Source organism: Coregonus lavaretus (genome assembly GCF_964263955.1).
Source record: "Coregonus lavaretus genome assembly, chromosome: 22".
NCBI classification, from domain to species: domain Eukaryota; kingdom Metazoa; phylum Chordata; class Actinopteri; order Salmoniformes; family Salmonidae; genus Coregonus; species Coregonus lavaretus.
The window spans coordinates 16,315,685-16,335,557 of record NC_140009.1 but is presented as its reverse complement, the minus strand read 5'-3'; the positions used below and the strand labels follow the sequence as shown (position 1 = coordinate 16,335,557).

At 44.3% G+C, this 19,873-nt stretch overlaps 1 protein-coding gene across 1 annotated transcript in view; it reads left to right on the top strand.

The window, feature by feature from the left end:
• LOC311150347 (cadherin-4-like) overlaps positions 1 to 19,873 on the top strand; it is a gene marked incomplete at both ends in the record, with an annotated part of 445,373 nt that overhangs the window by 387,670 nt on the left and 37,830 nt on the right. Inside the window, 2 exons of the mRNA XM_084187754.1 lie at positions 8,235 to 8,420; positions 14,222 to 14,475. Coding sequence (XP_084043880.1) covers positions 8,235 to 8,420; positions 14,222 to 14,475 — 440 coding nt within the window. The remainder of the gene's footprint in view (positions 1 to 8,234; positions 8,421 to 14,221; positions 14,476 to 19,873) is intronic.

The window sequence follows — 19,873 nt, the reverse complement described above, 5'->3', positions numbered from 1 at the left end:
GAGAAGACAGGGGTATAAGAAAGGTAAGAGACAGAAGTGAGAGGAAAGAAAGGGATATTAGAAAGATGACCTAACAGTTTAGAATATGATGCTTCACACATACAGTGCCTTCAGAAAGTATTCGCACCCCTTGACTTTTTCCACATTTTGTTGTGTTACAAAGTGGGATTCAAATGGATTTAATTTACATTTTTTGTCAACGATCTACACAAACTTCACTGTAATATCAAGGTGGAAAAAAATTCTAACAATTGTCAAACATTTATGAAAAATAAAACACTCAAATATGTCTTGATTAGATAAGTATTCAACCTCCTAAATCAATACATGTTAGAATCACCTTTGGCAGCGATTACAACCGTGAGTCTTTCTGGGTAAGTCTCTAAGAGCTTTGCACACATGGACAATATTTGCACCGTATTCTTCTAGGATTTTGCCTGTGCTTACCTCTAGTCCTTTTTATCATAAAAAAACTCCATAGTCCTTGCAATTGACAAGCATTCCCATAACATGATGCAGCTACCACCATGCTTTAAAATATGAAGAGTGGTACTCAGTGATGTGTTGTGTTGGATTTGCCCCAAACATAACGCTTTGTAATCTGGACATAAAGTTAATTTCTTTGCCACATTTTTTGCAGTTTTACTTTAGTGCCTTATTGCAAACAGGATGCATGATTTGGAATATTTGTATTCTGTACAGGCGTCCTTCTTATCACTCTATTAATTATATAAACAGTACCAGTAAAAAGTTTGGACACACCTACTCATTCAAGGGTTTTTCTTTATTTGTACTATTTTCTACATTGTAGAATAATAGTGAAGACATCAACACTTTCAAATAACACATATGGAATCATGTAGTAACCAAAAAAAGTGTTAAACAAATCAAAATATATTTTAGATTTTAGATTCTTCAAAGTAGCCACCCTTTGCTTTGAGGACAGCTTTGCACACTCTTGGCATTCTCTCAAACAGCTTCACCTGGAAGGTTCCCACATATACTGAGCACTTGTTAGCTGCTTTTCCTTCACTCTACGGTCCAACTCATCCCAAACCATCTCAATTGGGTTGAGGTCAGGTGATTGTGGAGGTCAGGTCATCTGATGCAGCACACCATCACTCTCCTTCTTGGTCAAATAGCCCTTACACAGCCTGGAGATGTGTTGGGTCATTGTCCTGTTGAAAAACAAATAATAGTCCCACTAAGCGCAAACCAGATGGGATGGCATATCGCTGCAGAATGCTGTGGTAGCCAAGCTGGTTAAGTGTGCCTTGAATTCTAAATAAATCATAGACAATGTCACCAGCAAAGCACCCCCACACCATCACACCTCCTTCTCCATGCTTCACGGTGGGAACCACACATGCGGAGATCATCCTTTCACCTACTCTGCGTCTTACAAAAATACGGCTGTTGGAACCAAAAATCTCACATTTGGACTCATCAGACCAAAGGACAGATTTCCACCAGTCTAATGTCAATTTCTCGTGTTTCTTGGCCCAAGCAAGTCACTTCTTCTTATTGGTGTCCTTTAGTAGTGGTTTCTTTGCAGCAAAATCGACCATGAAGGCCTGGTTTACGCAGTCTCCTCTGAACAGTTGATGTTGAGATGTGTCTGTTACCTGAACTCAGTGAAGCATTTATTTGGTCTGCAATTTCTGAGGCTGGTAACTTGATATAACGACTTTTGATACAGGATGTATTAATGTACAGTGGGGAAAAAAAGTATTTAGTCAGCCACCAATTGTGCAAGTTCTCCCACTTAAAAAGATGAGAGAGGCCTGTAATTTTCATCATAGGTACACGTCAACTATGACAGACAAATTGAGGAAAAAAAATCCAGAAAATCACATTGTAGGATTTTTTATGAATTTATTTGCAAATTATGGTGGAAAATAAGTATTTGGTCACCTACAAACAAGCAAGATTTCTGGCTCTCACAGACCTGTAACTTCTTCTTTAAGAGGCTCCTCTGTCCTCCACTCGTTACCTGTATTAATGGCACCTGTTTGAACTTGTTATCAGTATAAAAGACACCTGTCCACAACCTCAAACAGTCACACTCAAAACTCCACTATGGCCAATACCAAAGAGCTGTCAAAGGACACCAGAAACAAAATTGTAGACCTGCACCAGGCTGGGAAGACTGAATCTGCAATAGGTAAGCAGCTTGGTTTGAAGAAATCAACTGAGGGAGCAATTATTAGGAAATGGAAGACATACAAGACCACTGATAATCTCCCTCGATCTGGGGCTCCACGCAAGATCTCACCCCGTGGGGTCAAAATGATCACAAGAACGGTGAGCAAAAATCCCAGAACCACACGGGGGGACCTAGTGAATGACCTGCAGAGAGCTGGGACCAAAGTAACAAAGCCTACCATCAGTTACACACTACGCCACCAGGGACTCAAATCCTGCAGTGCCAGACGTGTCCCCCTGCTTAAGCCAGTACATGTCCAGGCCCGTCTGAAGTTTGCTAGAGTGCATTTGGATGATCCAGAAGAGGATTGGGAGAATGTCATATGGTCAGATGAAACCAAAATAGAACTTTTTGGTAAAAACTCAACTCGTCGTGTTTGGAGGACAAAGAATGCTGAGTTGCATCCAAAGAACACCATACCTATTGTGAAGCATGGGGGTGGAAACATCATGCTTTGGGGCTGTTTTTCTGCAAAGGGACCAGGACGACTGATCTGTGTAAAGGAAAGAATGAATGGGGCCATGTATCGTGAGATTTTGAGTGAAAACCTCCTTCCATCAGCAAGGGCATTGAAGATGAAACGTGGCTGGGTCTTTCACCATGACAATGATCCCAAACACACCGCCTGGGCAACGAAGGAGTGGCTTCGTAAGAAGCATTTCAAGGTCCTGGAGTGTCCTAGCCAGTCTCCAGATCTCCACCCCATAGAAAATCTTTGGAGGGAGTTGAAATTCTGTGTTGCCCAGCGACAGCCCCAAAACATCACTGCTCTAGAGGAGATCTGCATGCCAAAATACCACCAAGACTTACAGAAAACGTTTGACCTGTGTCATTGCCAACAAAGGGTATAAAACAAAGTATTGAGAAACTTTTGTTATTGACCAAATACTTATTTTCCACCATAATTTGCAAATAAATTCATTAAAAATCCTACAATGTGATTTTCTGGGAAAAGATTTCTCATTTTGTCTGTTATAGTTGACGTGTACCTATGATGAAAATTACAGGCCTCTCTCATCTTTTTAAGTGGGAGAACTTGCACAATTGGTGGCTGACTAAATACTTTTTCCCCCCACTGTATATATATATATATATACTGTATCCAGTCGTGGTCAAATGTTTTGAGAATGACACAAGTATTGGTCTTCACAAAGTTCGCTGCTTCAGTGTTATGATATATTTTTGTCAGGTGTTACTATGGTGTACTGAAGTATAATTACAAGCATTCCGTAAGTGTCAAAGGCTTTCATTGACAATTACATTAAGTTTATGCAAAGAGTCAATATTTGCAGTGTTGACCCTTCTTTTTCAAGACCTCTGCAATCCACCCTGGCATGCTGTCAATTATCTTCTGGGCCACATCCTGACTGATGGCAGCCCATTCTTGCATAATCAATGCTTGGAGTTTGTCAGAATTTGTGGGTTTTTGTTTGTCCACCCACCTCTTGAGGATCGACAACAAGTTCTCAATGGGATTAAGGTCTGGGGAGTTTCCTGGCCATGGACCCAAAATGTCGATGTTTTGTTCCCGAGCCACTTAGTTATCACTTTTGCCTTATGGCAAGGTACTCCATCATGCTGGAAAAGGCATTGGTCGTCACCAAACTGTTCTTGGATGGTTGGGAGAAGTTGCTCTCGGAGGATGTGTTGGTACCATTCTTTATTCATGGCTGTGTTCTTAGGCAAAATTGTGAGTGAGCCCACTCCCTTGGCTGAGAAGCAACCCCACACATGAATGGTCTCAGGATGCTTTATTGTTGGCATGACACAGGACTGATGGTAGCGCTCACCTTGTCTTCTCCGGACAAGGTGTTTTCCGGATGCCCCAAACAATCGGAAAGGGGATTCATCAGAGAAAATGACTTTACCCCAGTCCTCAGCAGTCCAATCCCTGTACCTTTTGCAGAATATCAGTCTGTCCCTGATGTTTTTCCTGTAGAGAAGTGGCTTCTTTGCTGCCCTTCTTGACACCAGGCCATCCTCCAAAAGTCTTCGCCTCACTGTGCGTGCAGATGCACTCACACCTGCCTGCTGCCATTCCTGAGCAAGCTCTGCACTGGTGGTGCCCCGATCCCGCAGCTGAATCAACTTTAGGAGACGGTCCTGGCGTTTGCTGGACTTTCTTGGGCGCCCTGACGCCTTCTTCACAACAATTGAACCTCTCGCCTTGAAGTTCTTGATGATCCGATAAATGGTTGATTTAGGTGCAATCTTACTAGCAGCAATATCCTTGCCTGTGAAGCCCTTTTTGTGCAAAGCAATGATGACGGCACGTGTTTCCTTGCAGGTAACCATGGTTAACAGAGGAAGAACAATGATTTCAAGCACCACCCTCCTTTTAAAGCTTCCAGTCTGTTATTCTAACTCAATCAGTATGACAGAGTGATCTCCAGCCTTGTCCTCGTCAACACTCTCACCTGTGTTAATGAGAGAATCACTGACATGATGGCAGCTGGTCCTTTTGTGGAAATAGGGATGAAAATAGGGCTGAAATACAGTGGAAATGTTTTTGGGGGATTAAGTTCATTTTCATGGCGAAGAGGGACTTTGCAATTAATTGCAATTCATCTGATCACTCTTCATGACATTCTGGAGTATATGCAAATTGCCATCATCAAAACTGAGCCAGAAGACTTTGTGAAAATTAGTATTTGTGTCATTCTCAAAACTTTTGACCACGACTGTATATTTCTCTATATACTGTATGACTTTTAGCATGTGTGTTTTCCCCATCTGGACATCAGCAGCATCTCCAGTTGTGAGTAGACAGGAGTCTTGGGGAGCTTAGGAATTAGCATTAACATGCACCCTGGGGGCCATTAAGATCCTTATGATTAGGAGTTAACAGAGTTGCTAAGCATGTCAGACGTAAGGTTCATCAACGATCTGCTGCTACACAGCTACACAGCAGGGGCAAGCACAGATAAAGGGATAGAGAGGAAAGGGGAGAGGGAGGAGAGAGGGGAGGGGAGAGGAGAGGGAGGAGAAGAGAGAAGAGAGGAGAGGGAGGAGAGAGGAGAGGAGAGGAAGGAGAGGGTTGTGGCCTGCAAGGGAGAGCGTTGATAAATGGGGATAGGGTGGAGGAGAGAAAGAAATTATAGAAGGTGGTGGGTTAAAGGAGAAGAGAGCGTGGTAGGTAAGAAACGTGTAAGGAGCTGCAGTATTAGATATGATGTGCTATTCTAGCTATACCATGTCCATAAGGAGAACATACACACAGTCAGGCCTATTTTAAATCAGACCCTTTTTTACTGCATTAGGATTCTACAGTTGTGGTAGCGTATTGATGATAGTAGTTTGTAACAGATGGAGTCTCATCCACTGTATTTGTGTGGGTTTAAGTGCATTTCAATCACCCAGCACAGATGGGGGTAGCTAAATAAATGCCGTGGCTGATATTGATGATGATTGGCCCTGCTATTTTGCAGAGTGTAGGTCTTGGAGCCACGATGAGCGGAACACTTTTTACAAGCTCCCTATATAAATCATTCAGTTCACCAGTGGGCTACATAAAAGCCATTTTGTCGACAACGCAGGCCATTATGCAAATATTTAGGGTTTGCAGTAAATCTATCAAAGTGTCCCTGAAATATTACTTTTGGGGAATTTCTCTTTAATGTTTGAGATTAATATTTCATCAGGCCTATCAGAGCCTAGCCTATTTTTCAAGGCAGGCAGACAGGCAGTGGGTGGGGTGCGTGTGTGTTTCAAAGTGGATGTGTTTGTCTGTTTGTGTGCTTATCTGTAATAGAGTATAGCTGTATTCGAATACTCATACTAACTGCACTAACCATACTATTTGTGATGTAAATTGAATGTATGTTTATTGGTCATAGTATGGATATAGTTAGTATGCCAAAAGTTCCCGGATGTCGTACTACATTCGCCAAAATATGAAGTATACAAGCAGTGGACACTATTTCCGTGCTTTTAGGGCCCTTAATGCAATTCTTCAGAAAATGGGCGTGGCTTCACAACATTTTCAAATTTGAAGAAAATGGTGGAAAATATGCAGCTGAAGTCCGACAAGAGCGGATACAAATTAATTGCTTTAACCAATTATGAGCAATGTAATAAAGTAATGACTTTTCAAATAAGTTACGTTACACGTTATGTTGGCTGACAATTTGTTAGCTACGCTTTCCTTACGAACCGCATAGCATATCATTACAGCTGTATGTACCGGTATGTTAGCTAGCTACATAACATTAGTTGGCTACTAATACATCGAACTTGCCAGCATATTAACTATATGCTATCTAACTAACTACCCAACGTTTATTGACTTGATTATTCACGTCATTCTTAGCATAGCTAAGTGGTATTGTTGTTGTGTGTTCTCAATGGACATTGTTAATGAAGTCGTAAGATGTCTAGCTAGTAATTTGTTATGCTAACAAGCTAGCCAGAAGTTGGATAGCAACAGCATCCACTTCCGGTAGACAGGCGAAGCGCTAGTACCATCAACTGAAAGGATACCGTTTGTTTACAGTATACTAAAATGAACATATAATTTAGTATGTAGTATATACTCATTAAGTATGTAGTATACAGTATGTTAGTATGGGTATTCGAACACAGCTTATGTGTGTGTGTATTGGTGTGTAGTTTATTCCTGTGAGTTTGAGAAAAAAGTAGACGTGTTTGTGTGTGTGCATGCATGTGTGTGTACCCCATGCTCATTAGTGAGGAATAACCCCAGCCAGTAGGAACACCAGATTGGCCTGCATCTTGTTCTCCTGTCTCATTTTACATCACCTAGGCCCCATGATGAAGCTCCCTGTCACCCCCTCTCTCCCTCTACCTCTCCCTGCCTCCCCCTACCTCTCCCTACACCTCCCCCTACCTCTCCCTACACCTACTCCTACATCTCCCCCTGCCTCCCCTACACCTCCCCCTGCCTCCCCTTCACCTCCCCCTGCCTTAGTGTGGTTATATATGGTCCCTACATGTCCCTAGATGTCCCTATTACAGAAATAACTTTTCTCAAATTAGTATGGAGGATAACCTTGCCTAGCCGACAGCAGCAGCAAAGCAGACTTAGTTAAGAGTGTACACACACACACGCTGCATCTTTATCCAATCCTAGCAGACCAACAGGACCACCCCTCTGTTTCCTTAAGAATGTCATTGGTTCTCTAGAGACAACCCTCTTGCCACAGCTCCCTAATCTGCCTGTGTCTGTGTGCTGGGTATTATGGTCTATTGGAGTGTTTAGGCCGGGGCTTTACTCTTTGATATCCCACACTCACCATAAGAGGCTCTGCGGCTCCTCCATGCCTGTTACCCATGACGACATGGTGACTTTGTGTGGCGGTGCTATAGCTGCACTACACGTCTGTTGCTATGACGAGATGAAGAAAGATGCGGAAACCATGCCGGCCTGTTCCCCCGTGCCCCTCTGCTAGTGGTGGTGATGGGGTGGATAGGTAAGGGTGGTAGGGGGTATTTGGGGGGTCAGGGGTAGGTAAGGGGGCTAATGTTGTTATTGTGTACGGTCCAGGCACACAGAGAGGGTCCCCTGACCCTGTAGCGGCTGTAGAGCTGTGATCAGTTCCCAACCATTACAGACAGACATATGACAGGCAGCAGCTCACTCCTCTGCTCTATGGTCTTATCAGGACAAAGCACATGTTTCTGCTGCTAGAGAACCTCTAAAACCCGCTGAGAAAGAGACACAAACACATACACACTGCTGCTTGAGCCCTCACAAAATCAGGCCTTTTCTCTCCCTCCATCCATTGCTCTCTCTCTCCCTCCCTCTGTCTCTCAGAAGAACAGAAAGGAAGAACACTCTGTTCTCACCCAAGATTGGAGGAGTAGGAGGGCGCAACAAGAAAATGATTCCAAACAAGACAAAATGTGGAGGCAGAGGACAGTAGTGTGTTTAGTTAGTTTAATGCTCCGGAGTAGAGTTTGTGGAGTGACGAGGTAATTAAGCCATTTGACTGCCTACAAAGGAGGAGGAGGAGGAGAAGACTTCCTCTGACTTCCTCTAATCTCTCTCCCTTTTTCTTTCCCCTCCCAGTTTTCAGGGGAGGTTCCAGAGAACCGGGTCAATGTTGCGGTTGCCAACCTGACCGTGATTGACCGCGACCAGCCACGCTCGCCCAACTGGAACGCTGTGTACAGGATCATCAGCGGTGACCCCATAGGTCACTTCACCATCATCACCGACCCACACACCAATGACGGCATGGTTACCGTGGTGAACGTAAGAACCTGTGACCAACCAAAACAAATCTAATCAAAGTCTATTTGTCGCGTACACAGATTAGCAGATGTTAAAGCAGGTACAGTGAAATGCTTATGTTTCTAGTTCCAGCAGTGCAGTGTCTAACAGTACAATACTAATACGCAAATAATAAATAAAATAAAATAAAATATAAAAGAAGAAACAAGAAGAGCTTGAGTCCTCAAAAGTGACTACACCTCAGCAATTTATAACTATTTTTACCAGAATGGTGAAATTTTACACTTTCTTGGAGTATGCAGCATTATTAGTTATTGTTAATGGCCCTCTCATGATAAATAATTACTCCTGGGGATTACCTAGATTACATTTTAGCATTTAACTCAGAACGAGCAATATCAGAAGGAGCAATGTCAGAGTCCTGAATATAGATCCGTGGTGTGTATAGACAGTATGGGCAATATACAGTATAAGTAGGAAAAGGTATGTACAGCAGTAGTTACAGTATATAGGATGAGCTATGTCGAGAATACAGTATGCACGTACAATGCCTTCGGAAAGTATTCAGACCCCTTGACTTTTTCCACATAAAATTGATACTTTTTTTTACCCCCCTCAACAATCTACACACAATACCCCATAATGACAAAGCAAAAACAGGTTTTTAGATTTTTTTCTTCACATTTACAACAAATAAAAAACGGAAATATGACATTTACATAAGTACTCAGACCCTTTACTCAGTACTTTGTTGAAGCACCTTTGGCAGCGATTACAGCATCAAGTCGTCTTGGGTATGACGCTACAAGCTTGGCACACCTGTATTTGGGGAGTTTCTCGCATTCTTCTCTGCAGATCCTCTCAAGCTCTGTCAGGTTGGATGGGGAGCGTTGCTGCACAGCTATTTTCAGGTCTCTCCAGAGATGTTCAATTGGGTTAAAGTCCAGGCTCTGGCTGGGCCACTCAAGGACATTCAGAGACTTGTCCCGAAGCCACTCCTGCGTTGTCTTGGCTGTGTGCTTAGGGTCGTTGTCCTGTTGGAAAGTGAACCTTTGCCCCAGTCTGAGGTCCTGAGCACTCTGGAGCAGGTCTTCATCAAGGATCTCTCTGTACTTTGCTCCGTTCATCTTTCCCTCGATCCTGACTAGTCTCCCAGTCCCTGCCACTGAAAAACATCCCCACAGCATGATGCTGCCACCACCATGCTTCACCGTAGGGATGGTGCTAGGTTTCCTCAGGATGTGACGCTTTGCATTCAGGCCAAAGAGTTCAATCTTGGTTTCATCAGACCAGAGAATCTTGTTTCTCATAGTCTGAGAGTCCTTTAGGTGCCTTTTGGCAAACTCCATGTGGGCTGTCATGTGCCTTTTATGAAGAGTGGCTTCCGTTTGGCCACTCCACCGTTAAGGCCTGATTGGTGGAGTGCTGGAGATATGGTTGTCCTTCTGGAAGTTTCTTCCTTCTCCACAGAGGAACTCTAGAGCTCTGTCAGAGTGACCATCGGGTTCTTGGTCACCTCCCTGACCCTTCTCCCCCGATTGCTCAGTTTGGCCGGGTGGCCAGCTCTAGGAAGAATCTTGGTGGTTCCAAACTACTTCCATTTAAGAATGATGGAGGCCACTGTCTTCTTGGGGACCTTCAATGCTGCACAATTATTTTGGTACCCTTCCCCAGGTCTGTGCCTTGACACAATCATGTCTCGGAGCTCTACGGACAATTCCTTGGACCTCATGGCTTTTGCTCTGACATGCACTGTCAACTGTGGGACCTTATATAGACAGGTGTGTGCCTTTCCAAATTATGTCCAATCAATTGAATTTACCACAGCTGGACCAATCAAGTTGTTTTTGCTTTGTCATTATGGGGTATTGTGTGTAGATTGCTGAGGATTATTTATTTTTTAAAGCAATTTTAGAATAAGGCTGTAACGTAACAAAATGTGGAAAAAGTAAAGGGGTCTGAATACTTTGTAGATGCACTGTAGAAAGTGAGTAATCAATTATCTTAATTTCTCAGAGATCAAATAACATTTCAACAAAAATAATGTTGCAGGAATGCTAATCTGATCTGTTTCTAACTACAGAAAAAATTTCAGAACAATAAACACTATGTAAACATTATTAAAGTGACCAGTATGAAAAATGTATGCACTCACTAACTGTAAATCGCTCTGGATAAGAGCATCTGCTAAATGACTAAAATGTAAATGTAATGTCAGATCTACACCGAGTGTACAAAACATTAAGAACACCCTCCTAATATTGAGTTGCACATCCCCCCCTCCCCCTTTTTTGCCCTCAGAACAGCCTAAATTCATAAGGGCATGGACTCTACAAGGTGTTGGAAGCGTTCCACAGGGATGTTGGCCCATGTTGACTCCAATGCTTCCCACAGTTGTGTCAAGTTGGCTGGATGTCCTTTGGGTGGTGGACCATTCTTAATACACATGGGAAACTGTTGAGCGAGAAAAACCCAGCAGCATTGCAGTTCTTGACACAAACCGGTGCGCCTGGCACCTACTACCATACCCCGTTCAAAGGCACTTCAATATTTTGTCTTGCCCATTCACCCTCTGAATGGCACTCACACACAATCCATATCTCAATTGTCTCTAGGTTTAAAAATCCTTCTTTAACCTACACTGATGAAGTGGTTTTAAGTGACATCAATAAGGGATCATAGCTTTCACCTGGATTCACCTGGTCAGTCTATGTCTATGTCAGGTGTCCTTAATGTTTTGTACACTCAATGTATAAGCCACTGAGTGTAAGCCCCAGGCTGTACTCTGTCTATAGGCTGGGGGGCAGGTAAGGACACAACAGAATGGGAGATTTGACTTTGAAACCCCCTAGAAAAGTCTACATGAGGGATAGGATAACGGCCAGCAGGTCCTTCTCAAGGCCATGCACGTACGCATACACACGCACGCACACACAAACCGTGAGTTCCTGCAGACACACACACACACACACAAACAATGGCTACTAAGACCATTGCAGAAAATTAGATATTGATTTCTCAATTACAATCGCAGTGGTTTTTATGCACCTGTGGTAAATGGGTGCATCAACAACACAGCCGTGTCTTGTAAGGGCCTAAGGGGAAAACTAAACTGAGAATGGGTGTGTGCGTGCATGCGTGCGCGTGTGTGCAGGTATAGTGTATATGGTGTGTATATTTGACTAGTGTTATGAGCTATCCCTGCAGAGCCAGTGGTATTCCTCTGCCTATTCCACTGTGTGTGTCACTCAGAGCTGATATCTTACAATAACACCTGTCTAATTCCCCTAGCACCTCCAGCAGAGAGCACTGTCCTTTTGCTTCTCTTCAACATCTCTCGGCTTTTACAATCCTTTTCCACTCCATTCGCTCCCTGATCTGAAATCATAAAATAAGAGCCAGGAATGGCTGCCGACTCTAATCGGTTTCACATCAGAAAAACTTCAACGCATAGGTAGCAGGGAAACAGGGAAACATCACTGAGACATATTTGAATTGATGTGGGATGGTTTTTCCGAGAAGACCTCTCTGGCTGCTAGTGGAGCCACATCAGCAGAACACACTGACATCTCTCACAAGTTTACTTTGACGGCCCACCTGGGACCATGGCTGCTCTATAAACATGGACTGAGGTCTTAACCTGCACAGTTAGAGAACTCTCTGGGGAACCAATAAGGGTACATTTAAATCCTGGATTAAAACAGAGGCACCACACAAACAGACAAACATGCACAAACATGCGCACGTACTTACGCACACAAACCTACACACACACCCACATACACATTTGCCTTTAATAAGTCATTAGGATATGTAAATTAAAGTTTGTGATGAACACAGGAAATGACAGGGGTGACTACACGCCAGAGAGAGGAAAGGAAAGGAGAAGGGGAGGATAAGAGAGCTGGTGATGAGGAGTGGAGGAAGGGTAGGTGATAGGAGGAGGATGGGGAAGGAAGGAAGGAAGGAAGGAAGGAAGGAAGGAAGGGGAGGGAGGGAGGGAAGAGAAGAGGGAGCAGGGGAAGGGAAGCAGTTGGAGGAGAGGGGATGAAGAGCACAGGACAAAAATAAAAGAGGGAGGGAGAGGGGGAGGGGGAGCACTGCACCACTGGCTAAAGAAAAGAGGGAGGGGGAGGGGGAGCACTGAACCACTGGCTAAATAAAAGAGGGAGGGAGAGGGGGAGGGGGAGCACTGCACCACTGGCTAAAGAAAAGAGGGAGGGGAGGGGGAGGGGGAGCACTGCACCACTGGCTAAAGAAAAGAGGGAGGGGGGGGGGGGGAGCACTGCACCACTGGCTAAAGAAAAGAGGGAGGGGGGAGGGGGAGCACTGCACCACTGGCTAAAGAAAAGGGGGAGGGGGGAGGGGGAGCACTGCACCACTGGCTAAAGAAAAGAGGGAGGGGGGAGGGGGAGCACTGCACCACTGGCTAAAGAAAAGGGGGAGGGGGAGCACTGCACCACTGGCTAAAGAAAAGAGGGAGGGGGGAGGGGGAGCACTGCACCACTGGCTAAAGAAAAGGGGGAGGGGGAGAACTGCACCACTGGCTAAAGAAAAGAGGGAGGGGGAGGGGGAGCACTGCACCACTGGCTAAAGAAAAGAGGGAGGGGGAGCACTGCACCACTGGCTAAAGAAAAGAGGGAGGGGGAGCACTGCACCACTGGCTATGGATCAAAGAGCTCCAAGTACATTCAGCCTTCTGATAGGGCCCCAGTACACCCCCCCCCATCCCATCCCATACACATACACAGATAGAAGGAAAGGGCACATCAACACCAGCCTCCTCTTCTCATGATCAGTACACACACACGCAGGCATGCACGCACACACACACACCACCATGGCATCTGTCAGATCCAATCCCCTCTTCACTCTGGCTGCTTTATTATGAATGCTTTTATATCGTCGCCCGCCGCGTCCGTTAACACTAACGCTAATCATCAACCATCACGCAATAACTAACATATTTGTTCTGTGTATTTCTGCTGGTTACCTGAATCTGTGATTGTGTTGTTGTCATTAAGCCAGGCCAGAGCTGTCACTTCGTTTTAGGCTCACACGACAGACCGCCGTGTAGGTGTCTGGAGCTAGCCGACACACACACATATACCCACGCATGCACACACACACGGTGAGGGGAGTCTACCCAGCCACGATGGCAGCCGGTCCATGAATAGTTTAAGACCTGCCTAACCCACTCAGTGTTAGCAGGGTAATTACAGGTAGGGGTGCAGAGGTCCCTCTAAGTTTAGCGATAACGCTGTTCCAATTCATCCCAGCTAGTGCAGAGTTAGCGCTGCTCAGCACCCGGACTGTTCATTGCTTCCTTTATCATCAACAGGGGTCCGCTCTGCGCTCTCTCTCTCTCTCTCTCTCTCTCTCTCTCTCTCTCTCTCTCTCTCTCTCTCTCTCTCTCTCTCAAGGGCTGCAGGTGGAGGATAGAGGGACAGAGGAACTGGAGGAAAATGTTTAAGTGTTCTGGGGATGGGGGGGTTAGATATCACACAGTTTGATCTCTCTCTTGATTTCTCTCCCATGTATTTATTCTAACCATAGTGTAGGGTTTCTTTCTTTCTTTCTTTTTCTCATTTTATTTGACTACGCCCCTTCCTAGTATTATTTTATTATCTCTCTCTCTCCGCCTCCTCTCTTATATTTTCTTCTTTTTGTATTCTTTTGCTACAGCTTCACCTCTTTTTCTCTAAACTTCTTCTGTCACTCATGTGTGATTGCTCTTACCATGCCATTTGATATGACTAATCCTAACCTAATTATCTACCTCCCCCTCCCCCCCCTCCTCTCTCACCCCTCTCCCTCTCCAGCCGGTGGACTTTGAGCAGAACAGGGCTTTCATGCTGACGGTGGTGGTCAATAACCAGGCCCCGCTGGCCAGTGGGATCCAGTCGTCCCTCCAGTCCACATCCGGGGTCACCATCTCTGTGGTAGACGTCAATGAACCGCCCTTCTTCCCCACCAACCCCAAGTCCATCCGCTTTGAGGAAGGTGTCCCTGCTGGTACCTCTCTGACCACCTTCTCAGCCAGCGACCCTGACCGCTTCATGCAGCAGAGCATCAGGTGCTGGACACACGCACGTACCTACACGCAATTGCACACATGCACACTCTAACACACAACACACACACACATTTACACACACTCACAAACACACAAACACACATTCATGCACACACACACACACCCTCTCGCTCTCTCTCACCACCTTCTCAGCCAGCGACCCTGACCGCTTCATGTAACAGATCATTATGTACAGTGGGGAACTATACAAACTGAGAGAGAGAGAGAGAGAGAGAGAGAGAGAGAGAGAGAGAGAGAGAGAGAGACAGAGAGAGAGACAGAAAGAGAGACAGAAGAGAGAGACAGAGAGAGAGAGAGAGAGAAGAAAGAGAAAGAAAGAGAGAGAGAGAGAGAGGGAGAGATGTGCCCGTCTCTCAGTGGTCCAGACTGCCAGCGCTCTGCGCCAGCACGGGGAACTGCGTAAGGGGTTAATGAGGAGCACTGCCCCCTGGGTAATAAGAGCCATGTGTATTCTAAAGGTATAGATTAGGGGACACACACATACTTTCAAACACACACACACAGCACCTGGCCCCAACCCAAATGCCTGACACAGCACTCTGTATACCTGCAGTGTTCCTAGGGTTCTCACACTGTTGCTGTGAATCTAAAATGATTATGTTGATTACCCATACACACTGAGTACTTCCTCTCAGAGACCTGTGTCCAGTGTGAATGGATGGCTGGTTCACCCTCTCCAGCGCCAAGCCCAGAATCATCCTTGTGTTCCGTTTTCCCCCCCCTCTCTCTCTCTCTCTCTCTCTCTCTCTCCTCTCTCTCTCTCTCTCTCTCTCTCTCTCTCTCACTCTCTCTCTTCTCTCTCCTCTCTCTCTCTCTCTCTCTCTTCTCTCTCTCTCTCTCTCTCTCTCTCAATCTCTCTCTCTCTCTCTCTCTCTCTCTCTCTCTCTCTCTCTCTCTCTCTCTCGAAAAGATCGAAACAAATTTGCCAGTTAATTTCACAGCAAATTAGAGTAAATGGGTGTACCAGCTGGCTCTGTATCTTGCTACAGCACCCTCTCTCCTCTCTCTTTGCTTTCCCTCTCCCCTCCTTCTTTTCCCTCTCTCTCGATCTGCCCTTCCTTTTCCGTACACCAGTTTCAGCCTGCAGTACATCTTGGAGATAAGTTTGGCTAGCAGAGGCACACCATGTTCTGTCACGGTCTGCTACACACATTCAAACTCACACACACACACTCACTCGCTCTCTCCCTCTCTCTCTTGCTCCCTCTTTCTCTCTCGCTCTCCAAACCCCTCTCTCTTTCTTTCTCTCTCTCACATACACAGACACACACACACGCATACACTGATACTCAATCAATTCTGCTGCCCATCCAGCATGATTTACCATAGTCCCTCCCTAGAGCCTTAACAAACTAGTGGGACAGTTTGTCCACCTCAGCCTCCAATGTGGTTTCATCTGTACTGTAGTCCCCCACATGAAAAAAAATACTATAGTATTCACTGTAGTGTTTTTGCGAACTGTACTGTAGTATTTACTGTAGTATACTGTAGTATTTACAGTTAACTATAGTATAAATACTGTAGTAAAAGAAAACTGTAGTATATACTTTAGTATTTACTGTAGTGTTTTTTTCATTATCAGTTGAAACTTTTGATCAGAAACCCCCTTCTTTAACCAATGCGCAGAGTTTGTGTCTCTATTGACTAGCTAGCATATTGTCACAATTGATTCTGTAACAGCTGATCTAAGATCAGCAATATCTCTATGTGACTGAGGGAGATGGCTGAAAAAGTGTAGGAAAATGTAGGAAAGCGGAGGGGAGCTGATAAATAAGAGAAAGGGAAAGGTAACGAACAAGATAGAAGGGAAGAAGAGTGAGAAAAGGTCAAGGAAAAGCAGGGGCACGGGAGGTTTGGAGAGTTGAGAGAGGGGAGGTCAGGGCTAGAACTTGACAGTAGAGGTCTTCACGAAATTTCCGAAATTAACCTTGGGCTTTCCCACCTGGACCCAATATGCATTTCAATATAGAGACCCGTTCCGAACAGACCCGAGGACAACTAGACCAGTTCCGTATAGACCTGGTTGGATCCAGACCCGGACCGATCTGAGTGAGGGAAGCAGCAGAAAAGTCATTTTTTAAGCTACTTTATTTATTGGAGCTGATAAAGTGTGAGAGGAGGGAGAAAGAGGTGCAGCTCTAGCAGGCGGGGAAGGGGCCGTACTGTGAGCGAGTGACACAGGGAGCAGGAGGGAGGGAGAGACAGCAAACAACCATGCCGACTCACGCTATAGTAGACTAATAGCTGCCATAGCAAGGTTATTTATCATAAAATATGATCACATTCAAACCGGGAGAAGCTAACATTATCTAGCTAGGCTAATTGAGGCTGCAGTGCATTCGCTTTTTCATCCTACAGTTACAAAAACTCCATTCAGAATATTAAGTAGCAGCCTACCTGTTGGCTCTTGGTCGTTGTAGCCTATCCTTCTCCTTTAAATTCCGCCATTTTAATTCCATCTTCCAATGATTTTTACTTCAGACCAGTGGCAGGCAGTGAGTTCTAGGGGGAGGTTTAGGGGCTTCCTCTACCACTAGCATGGTAGACCACCCTGCATGGGCTGGAGGAAGGCTAGGAGGATATGCATTTTTGATTCTCAGGGACAGGCTTCCTCTACCACTAGCATCACTAACCCCACCAGACTTCATACTAGATCTTATTCACTCCTCACACCCACTTTCTGGTACCACCAACCTGGATATACATTGCCTTGCAAAAGTATTCATCCCCTTGGCGTTTTTCCTATTTTGTTGCATTACAACCTGTAATTTAAATGGATCTTTATTTGGATTTCATGTAATGGACATACACAAAATAGTCCAAATTGATGAAGTGGAATTAAAAAAATTACTTGTTTCAAGAAATTCTAGAAAAATAAATAACGGAAAAGTGGTGCGTGCATATGTATTCACCCCCTTTACTATGAAGCCCCTAAATAGGATCTGGTGCAACCAATTACCTTCAGAAGTCACATAATTAGTTAAATAAAGTCCACCTGTGTGCAATCTAAGTGTCACATGATCTGTCACATGATCTCAGTATATATACACCTCTTCTGAAAGGCCCCAGAGTCTGCAACACCATTAAGCAAGGGGCACCACCAAGCAAGCGGCACCATGAAGACCAAGGAGCTCTCCAAACAGGTCAGGGACAAAGTTGTGGAGAAGTACAGATCAGGGTTGGGTTATAAAAAATATCTGAAACTTTGAACATCCCACGGAGCAACATTAAATGCATTATTAAAAAATTGAAATAATATGGCACCACAACAAACCTACCAAGAGAGGGTCGCCCACCAAAACTCACGGACCAGGCAAGGAGGGCATTAATCAGAGAGGCAACAAAGAGACCAAAGATAACCCCGAAGGAGGTTATGTTCACCCCCAAACATATGGAAGAAGGTACTCTGGTCAGATGAGACTAAAATTGAGCTTTTTGGCCATCAAGGAAAACGCTATGTCTATGCCCAGTGGCTAGATGTGCCAAGCTTATAGAGACATACCCCAAGAGACATGCAGCTGTAATTGCTGCAAAAGGTGGCTCTACAAAGTATTGACTTTGCCAAGGGGGGTGAATACTTTCGCAAGCCACTGTACATTACATTTTAGTCATTTAGCAGACGCTCTTATCCAGAGCGACTTACAGTTAGTGAGTGCATAAATTTTTTCATACTGGCCCCCCGTGGGAAACGAACCCACAACCCTGGCGTTGCAAGCGCCATGCTCTACCAACCGAGCTACACAGGGCCATAGAGAGAGTGATCAAGGTATTATATGAAGACATTGGAATTGTATAACTGAATATTAAGACTTTATATACATTTTACTTATCCTTTGTGTCTTTCAAAGCACCAGAGCAAACACAGACTTTAAGTTCCAGACAGTAGAGAAGCAATAAGAACCAAATAAACGTAATCATAAAACTGACTCCAACTAATCAAACTGTTTCACTAGGTTTTAAATCAGCAATTAAATCAAAGAATTCACTCTGGCCAACCAAACCAGATCGTTGTTACTTGAAAAGCACATTCCCTCCAGCCGTGTCAGTTGGAGAAGGCAGCAGTAGTCTGTGTTGTCCTGATGATGGTTCTCTCCCATCTGGCCTCATACAGAGAGTGTCTGATGTCACACACTGACACACCCATCAGCTGCTGTGTTTAGGTCTATGTGGTGTTGCATGTGTGTGTTTATTTAGTGTGTGTTTATTTAGTGTGTGTGTGTGAATCATGTGGGATCAGTGAAGGTTGGGTGGTGGGTGACTGAGATCCGTTGGGTAAATTCTAAATTCTAGGTTCCAAGTTCCAAGTTCCAAGAGCAGCTGGTAAAATGATGAGCTCCTAATATCTAGTATTATATATCATATTTGAAATGATTTAGAGGAAGAGTACATTTGAGAAAAACGAGTGAAAGATAAAGGAAGAAGAACTAAGAGTATAACATCAGAAGATAGCTAACAAGCTAACAGTTATTTACACATTGCTAGGGAGTTGCTAAGAGTTTCTCGCTACTGGCTACCTGCTGTTAGCAAAAAAAAAACCTAGGTAACAAATAACAAAAAGGACAATCAAAAAGGACAAAGGACAGGACAAAAGACAGGAAAACTAGTACATAACCTTACACAAGGTAATTTAAAACAATTCAGACAAAAAAACAAGAAAGGTAGGCTTTGTTTACATAAAAAAAATGCCAAGCTACAACTAGCCAAGTGCAAACCAGCTGTAACATACAGTATACTGTATCCAGCTGTAACATACAGTATACTGTATCCAGCTGTAACATACAGTATACTGTATCCAGCTGTAACATGCAGTATACTGTATCCAGCTGTAACATACAGTATACTGTATCCAGCTGTAACATGCAGTATACTGTATCCAGCTGTAACATACAGTATACTGTATCCAGCTGTAACATACAGTATACTGTATCCAGCTGTAACATACAGTATACTGTATCCAGCTGTAACATACAGTATACTGTATCCAGCTGTAACATACACTATACTGTATCCAGCTGTAACATACACTATACTGTATCCAGCTGTAACATACACTATACTGTATCCAGCTGTAACATACACTATACTGTATCCAGCTGTAACATACAGTATACTGTATCCAGCTGTAACATACAGTATACTGTATCCAGCTGTAACATACAGTATACTGTATCCAGCTGTAACATACACTATACTGTATCCAGCTGTAACATACAGTATACTGTATCCAGCTGTAACATACAGTATACTGTATCCAGCTGTAACATACACTATACTGTATCCAGCTGTAACATACAGTATACTGTATCCAGCTGTAACATACACTATACTGTATCCAGCTGTAACATACACTATACTGTATCCAGCTGTAACATACACT